Raw genomic sequence first — 7,458 nt, 5'->3', positions numbered from 1 at the left:
GCCCGGCTCCGAGGCTCCGTCCCTCTGGCTCCCTAAAACTTCCTCGGGCTAGAACAAAACCCGCCAGGGCCTGGGATAACGGGATTCGGGAGTTTAAAGGCTCCCACCTCTCGCACYACGCAACTTTCCAAGCGTTGCTAGGAAGAGAAATAAAACCCGGCACGTTCTCCCGCTCCGGAGGTCGGTAACGTGGTTCCCGCTGCCCGGCTGCGGCTCCGGCAACGCTGCCTCGCTCGGGACTGAGCCCCCTCGCACCTGGAGCCCCCTCGCACCTGGAGCCCCCTCGCACCTGGAGCTCCGGGCTCCTGCCTCGCCCCCGGGGAGCCTCAGCCCTCCCTCCAAAGCGGCTGGCTGCAGCCGGACAGAAACACCGGTCCCGACTCAGAGCCCGGCTGCGAGCGAGCCTGGCAGCTCTGGGTGGTCCGGGTCGCCTGTCCCAGGCGAGCTCGGAAAGCGCAGCTCCTCGGGGCGCTGGCAGGCAGAGCGCGCCGCCAGCTCGYGGCCCCTCTCAGGCCTCCGGGGAACGGAGCACGGCTAGAGCCTGWGCCCACCTGCCCCTGGGAGGGAGCTCGAACCCCCGCGGTTCCCAGCACCGCTCAGGCAGAGGCAGCCCACGGGAGCAAGCGCAGGACGGCCCCGAAGCCGAACCGGCGCRCGGCTTCCCCCAAAGAGCAGCGCAACGGGGATCGGGAGCCACCTGGAGAAGGCAGACCGGGAACCAGGCAGCTCCGGGCAGGCACCGGCCGCCCACCTGCAGCACGGCCCGAGGGGAGGTAGAGGGCTGGGAACCGTCCCGGCTCAGCCTCCCACGTGGCCCCAGCACGGGCCTGGATTGAACCCCYGCGTCCCGACACCCGGGCCAAGACGGCTGCTCCAGCCTCATCKTCAGAACGCTGCACAGTGGGTGGATCCGTCCCCCTCAGCGCCTCTCCCTGGACACGGACACAGCTCAAAATGCAGAACGGTTTTATTTTGCTTTGTTTTTAATTTAAAAAAAAAAAAAAAGGTTTGTCATAACTTAAACACAAGCCAAATAAAAGCACAAAGATTTTCCTTTGGAATTTAACCAGTGCATTAAATTCACATTACAAAGCATCTGCTCCTCCAACATCCCCAGCAAACATCTACAGATGTGGAAGGAGCTCTAACGCACGGGCCGAGGCACGGCACRGGAACGCGAGCCTCCCAGCACGTACTGCCTTGCAGGAACGGACACAGAAAGGGCTCTGGGCGGCTTCGTCCACGGTCAGTTCTTTCCAGGCTGGGCAAGCAGCAGGCTTGGTCACCCTCCAGCAGCAAGACCGAGGCTGTAGGGCGGGCAGCTCGGACGCCCCCGTCGACCACAGCAGCGGGGGAAGTCACAGCCCTGGGGAAGCCGAACTCTCCCTCCCATCCCTTACTTCAACTGGTCAGCAGCAAACACGCTCCCCACAAAGCGCAGCGCTCGCGAGCATCCCTGCGGAGGCACCTCGGCTGCTTCTGGGAGGCTCCTTCACCTCCCGCCTGGCTTCGGACAGGTCCTGCCACCACCTCGCTGGCTGAGGTCTCCCCGGAGCTCCACACCTACGCCCCTACAGCAACAGGCTGCCTTTTCGTGAGGAGGATTACAGCATGGAAACATTTGTGACGCTGCATSTTACATCTTCGGAAGCACCCCAGATTTAGGCCCTTTAGACTTCCTTGGAAGTCTCTCAGACCCAAACATCAGCTCCTGCTGAGAGCACGCCACATCACAGACCCAACGTACAGAAAGCACATCAGACAACCGCAGCTTTGGAAAGTGTTTTTCTTTTTTCTTTCTCCCTTAAGATTAAAAAAGTCCTGTGTTGTCTGTGCTATAAATACATCTTTTTGCCCAAGGCAGGGAAGAGGTTAAAAGGACTGCAGGAGACAGCTGGGAAACACAGCCCACATGATCTGTCCCTTGTCCTTATCTTCAGTGCCAGACTCAACAGCACCCACCCAATTCAGTGCCTCACCGCCCTTCAGAAGCTCTTTCAAGCAACCATTCCCCAAAACTCCCTTCTCTCCCAGGCCTACACACATTTCGACTTACTACCAAAGTTCTGCGGCCTCCCCTCACCTACCTCCTAAAAGCCTCCAGCACCACCATCCCCTCCTTYGCCCACTGCACAGTCTGGAAGCTAGCGTGGGACCTGTTGGTCACTGGAGCGCTCGGGGTGACAGTACCCATTTCCAAGCTCTACACTAATCGCCCAGTTGCTCGGTTTAGTCTCTGGTGGAAAGTGATACTGTTGGGTCCAAGAAGTCTGAAGGAGTTAAACTCCCGAATGAGGGTCAGGGCACAACTGCAAAGCTTCGGATCGCAGCGTCTTGACAAAAGCCTCCACCTGCAAGGAGGAAAGCCTGTTTCACAAAGTGTGATGCTCTTAACGACTGGCGGGTGCTGTCTCGATGTCATCGTCGGTTAACTCCCAAACGAGGGCCCTTGGTAGAGCAGAAAAGTCTAACAGGTTAAGGGAGAAGAGCCATGTTATTTTCTTCATGGAACTACTCAGAAGGAGCACATTTACATACTATGGAAATAGAACATGCCTGAGACAGTCGGGCAGCTCCTCACCAACACCCAGCCCTGCTACTGCTTCAAAAAAGTTTCCCACCAACCAGAGTTTCAGAGGAAATTAGGATGAGCAGGTCGTCACAGCCCTGCTGGGATCTGGTTAGAACTACTTCCCGAGAGAAGTAACACAAGATCTCCTGTAATCCCAAACCACTGCTTTCCTRTCATCCACCTCCAGCAAGACCAGATGCTGCAGCATCAAGCACAGGACCTTAGAAGGACCACGATGCCAAGGAAGATCCTACAGCATATGACAGCTGGCAGCTCCCCTCCCACTGCTGCCCTGACTGAATCGCTGGGTTTATGAGAGCCCCCTGGCTAGAGTTAAAGTTAGCCCCAGCAGAGAGGTCACGACACTCCCCGCAGCTAAGAGGAGGAAGCCCAAGAGCAAGCCGCATCTGCTCTGCCTACCTTTGTCATGAGGGCATCCTGCACAGCTACATCACTCTTGAAGTCTTGATTGACATCAAGCACCAAGACAGAAGCGCTCYTTAAGTTTGCAAAGTGGACCCTGAAGAGGACAGACAGAAAGAACCCRAAGGGCAATGCCCATTAGCAAACAGCAGTAAAAAGGATGGCCATCCCCATGGACAAGAGGAACAGCGTTGGGTTGCAAAAGCGTGTCTGCTGTATGTTATCACAGAAAAATTTAGCTGGGAAGGGACCTCTGGAGGTCTCTAGTMCAACCCCTTCTCCTCCAGAAGCCGCGTTATTCACATGTTTCAAGGAGTCAGGCTTTGCGATGCACCCCAAGCTGTCCTTGCTCTCACTCACTGTGTGGTTTTCTCCACCAGCCAGCTCTCGTGCTGAGCATGAAGTTGCTGCAAATAATCGAGCTGAATTCCCTTCTCCTCGGATCTCGCCCTCCRGCGCAGCCTCTCTAAGCATTTCTACAGGGAAAAGCAACAAGACTCGAGTTTAACAGAGACAAAAGAGAGCGCTTTACAAGCCAGGCGATGACAACCATTGAAATTCAGTATCAGGTGGCCAACAACCCCAGAGGCACCCAGGGGCCCAAAGCTCTCCTTCTCTCAAAATCCAGGACCTGCAACGCAGGTATCTGGGCAAAGCGTTAGGGAAAATGAGGAACTGCTCTGGGGTCTACATTAAAACACCAACTTTCCCATGGGAATAGGACTAGGTGCTGCCGTGGGCTCTCTACCACTACAGGGCAGCAACTCATACTAACAAGTGTTTCAGCAGTGCCAGAAGCTGTCCTGGCTCTGGCTGCAGATGCGAGTCCAGCTCACAGGACACCCAGTGCAGCTCCTGGGAATCCCAGGTCTATCTTGCTTTGCCATCGCTTTGCCTCAAGACATTGGTCTAGTTCACTTCCCCTCCTTTCCCTTCCCAATTCAAACGGAAAGCAAATGCCTTTGGCAGCCCTCTGTTACCTCCGGAGCTGCCTGGAGGTACAGGAAGCCATGCAGAGCGACGCGGTCCCTGAGCTCCTGCAGGAGGAAAGTGTGCCAGTCCTGGTAAATGGTCCACTCCAACGGATTCAAGTGGCCAGCCTCAAAGAGGTTTTTGGCAAAGACATACCTAGGAAGGGACAGAGGCAGGGGACAAGGTAACCCCAGTCGCCAGGAAACCCGCCAACCCACACTCCAYGGGGAGGCTGCACCTAGCAGGACAGACAGCAACCACTTGCAGTCACTACCAACGCAGGCAAGTACAAACCAGCAGTGGAGAACTGCAAGCCCTGAACCATCCCATGACGAAGCACTGCCCAGGGTATTTTAACTCCTATTTTCCTTTTCTGTCCCAACTGGCCTCAAGAGTACACACCAGACAACCTGCTGGAAGAGGTCTGGATGCCTGCCACAAGCAAAACACTGAGCGGACAGGCCTTAGGAGCTTGCTCTGAAGATGTATCTTGGCATAGGCAAATACAGTTAAGGAAAGAAGCTCTCCTGCTGCAGGCAGCCCACCCAAAACTGCTGAAGTCTAAAGGCTGTGCCAACATCACTCTGTCTGCAGTAGCAAGAGGTCCTTAAGGAGCCAAGTGCCTAAGCAATCTCACTGCGTTTTTTTCCCAGTACTACTAAAATTCCATTTTCCTGAGCTCGGGAGAAACTTGAACAGTCAGTCACAGCCAGGAGTAACAGTTCCACCCTTCCCTCCTCACCTCACGAGTTCGGCCTCCATCCAAAGGCCCTGCTTACACTCTTCTTGCCTGACATTTGCACTTCCAGAGTGCTCTGGCACAGTTAGTCCTTGTGCCTCCRGCCATGCTGCAAGTATGCCTGGGATTCTGTGGCTCAAGAATCACCAGTTCAAGTGCTAACATATGCCAAACAGTCCAACTCTGTCATAGCACAGGAGGTACCTTTCCAAAAGGACAAGCACCTCCTCCCTGATCTGCATCAGAGCGCCAAGGAGCACAAGAATAGACTTCCAGTTCCCATTTTCAAGCCAGCATCCCACTGAACACTCATATCCCCACTATCTGGCAGCACCCACACGGCATACCACCCAACTGCTTCCATCTCCCACACGCAGCTTTAATCAAACAGGCCAGGCTCGCCTTTTTGGTGCAATAATGCAAACAGCTATTCAGGGTGCCGAGTTTTCAGGGTTTCCTACAAGCCACGCATGGAAACGGTTTGCACGTTTTTAACTGCAAACCCTGCTACRTATTATTCCACAGAACTGTCTGCTGCCACACTGGAAAGAAAGTCCTACAGCAGCAATGAGCCAGCATACAAGAAGCAGGAAAGAAAAGCCATCCTATCAAGGAGCCAGGTCTCAAGTCTCCCTACACAGCCCACTCACATAAGCACCTTTCGCCCTTTAGAGCTGCGCTGCTCAAAGCACCCACAAAAAGTCTGTTTTCTGAGGGAGAACCACCTGCTCCGTCCAAACCTCCAGCTAGCACTGGAGACTGCACCGATGTCCTTGGATCCATCCATAACATATGCCAGAGTAACAGAGAAAACGCAGCCGTCTGGTGCAGTTAACCGTTTCCAAGCTAAATGGGACAACCATTACGTAGCCTGTGAGGATTTTACAGAGCAGGTCCAAAAAAAAAAAAAAATCCAGCCGCTGCAAATAGCAAAAACTGTTTTGAAGACCTGGGTGTTCCTGTTGCTTTCTCTAGCGTTCCTAGAGCACCATTTATCAGTGGACTTACCAGGAGGAACACGTGCATTTCTTTAATTAAGCTTCACTTTCAATTCTGTAACAAGTGGAAGCTGTAGGGTTATTCTCTTATCTTTACTTACATCTTGGGGCTGTTTCTAAGATGCCCATTTTTGCCTTAGTCACTTCATTCCTTTTACATTTGCTGCTATCTACAGCCGTAAAAATGATGTTTACTGGGCACTTAATTCTCTTTTTTCCTATTTCAATTAAAGACCTTCACAATCTCAAGATGCTGTGGCATTTCTCTGCACACTCAGAGGGAGCACCAGGGCTCAGACGCTGCTGCAAAGGCCTYGGGGCAGGGTTCCTGGGTATCCTACCTGTCGCTGTACACAGATCTCTCAAAAACCTGCACAGGCTCTGAGGTCTTCAACAGCCTCTCTGCAAGCGGCTCCAGCTGTGCCTTAAGTCGGCTCATGCAGGAGTATGTCTGGAATGTGTAGGACCATCGGGATGGCTCCTGGTAGATCATCTGAAGCAGGTTACCAAAGCTCTGAGGAGAGGAAGCCTGTGAAGGAATGACAGAGGCACACTGAAGGCAAAACTCCACCAGAAAGAGGGGAGCCAGAGGCAGATATTCCCAGTGACACACAAGGCTTTAACATTAACATGAGAAAGGATGAACTATAACTGCAAACGGTTACAGATCCTAAACACAAAAGCAGAGGTGGCCACCTCTGCAAGCTTACCGATAAACTCCCCTTTCTTAAACACTTCTTGGGGATCCCTCAAAAAATATTCCCTGGATCTGCAGATACAGATGTGTCCATGTTTCCTGTGGATCAGCTGCTGTAGGACTGGGTGACCAGGGTACCRAGAGCTGCGTGACCGCAGCTCTGCACAATGCTGCGCAGGCTGCAAACCCCATGCCAAGCGATAGGCTGCCCACAAAAGGTTCACACTGTTTGCCCAGCCCCTYGCAGCTGGCTTTCATCCTTACCTCTTTTGTGTTCGTAGCTTGAACCTTTTGCCATTGCGCCACGGGTTCAGTCACCAAGTGCCATTCTGGGAATGTCCTTCCCAGGAGCTTTATGAATGTGGACTTCCCCACAGCTCAAGAAAAACACAAGAAGGGGAGTGAGAGCCTGGTCATGTGCTAGAGGCACAGCCAGATCTCCTGAGTAACTCCAGCCCTTCGCTTGGCTGCCAAAGTGCAACCTCCTCATTTTAAAGTACCAGCTTTAAGTACCTGATCAGACTTTTATTCACCTAACTTGCCAGAAGCAACTAAACCATCTTTATCCGGACAAATGGAAAGCACAGATTTTATTTTAAAATAATACACAATATAAGTGCCTGTAAATGCCTGCTCTACTCCAAAGGGAACGCTTCCCAGCAGGACAACCCTACTTCTCCTCCAAAAGGCAGTAACAGATTACAAGGCTTTTATTAGCTGAACCTAAAGAAACTACAGTTACACAGAGATCCTCCCCCTCAAAACATTTTGTAATTTGCTGCTGTAAGCGTGAGGTTAGCAGAGGGGAGAGTGTTGCACCCCCCTGCAATCAGCCCCAAGCCACACACACACCCACACACACACACTTCAAACCCCCTCCCATTACACCCCAGGCAGCCCAGTCCCCTTCTCCCCACCCCAGACCTCCCAGACACACCCCAAAAGCCCCCCACTACAACCCACCACAAACCAGACCCCCTCTCATTACACCACACCCCCCTAACACCCCCATCGCCTCGCTCCAGATCTCCCCACTACACCCCAGCCCCCTCCCCTT

At 53.3% G+C, this 7,458-nt stretch overlaps 1 protein-coding gene across 4 annotated transcripts; it reads right to left on the bottom strand.

The window, feature by feature from the left end:
• Positions 1–949: 949 nt before the first annotated feature.
• On the bottom strand, positions 950–7,281 carry DGUOK (deoxyguanosine kinase). 4 transcript variants are annotated; one of them, XR_014897862.1, is made up of 7 exons: positions 6,666–7,281; positions 6,046–6,233; positions 3,976–4,123; positions 3,356–3,471; positions 2,993–3,092; positions 2,088–2,351; positions 950–1,714 (listed from the first exon to the last, which is right to left on the bottom strand). XR_014897862.1 is itself a non-coding variant. In XM_085321841.1 (7 exons), the coding sequence occupies exons 3-7, from the start codon at positions 6,195–6,197 to the stop codon at positions 2,280–2,282; spliced, it is 588 nt and encodes a 195-aa protein (XP_085177967.1). In that variant the 5' UTR covers positions 6,198–6,233; positions 6,666–6,778; positions 7,076–7,281; the 3' UTR covers positions 950–2,279. The 4 variants fall into 4 exon arrangements, 2 of the variants coding, with proteins under 2 accessions (XP_085177967.1, XP_085177966.1); XR_014897863.1 differs by having other exon boundaries at positions 950–1,711; XM_085321841.1 differs by having other exon boundaries at positions 950–2,351; positions 6,666–6,778; positions 7,076–7,281.
• Positions 7,282–7,458: the final 177 nt, after the last annotated feature.

This window comes from Rhea americana, unplaced genomic scaffold (assembly GCF_003343005.1).
Source record: "Rhea americana isolate MKP2758 unplaced genomic scaffold, rheAme1 scaffold_715, whole genome shotgun sequence".
In the NCBI taxonomy this organism is placed as follows: Eukaryota; Metazoa; Chordata; class Aves; order Rheiformes; family Rheidae; genus Rhea; species Rhea americana.
This window is presented reverse-complemented; position numbering and strand designations above follow the sequence as displayed.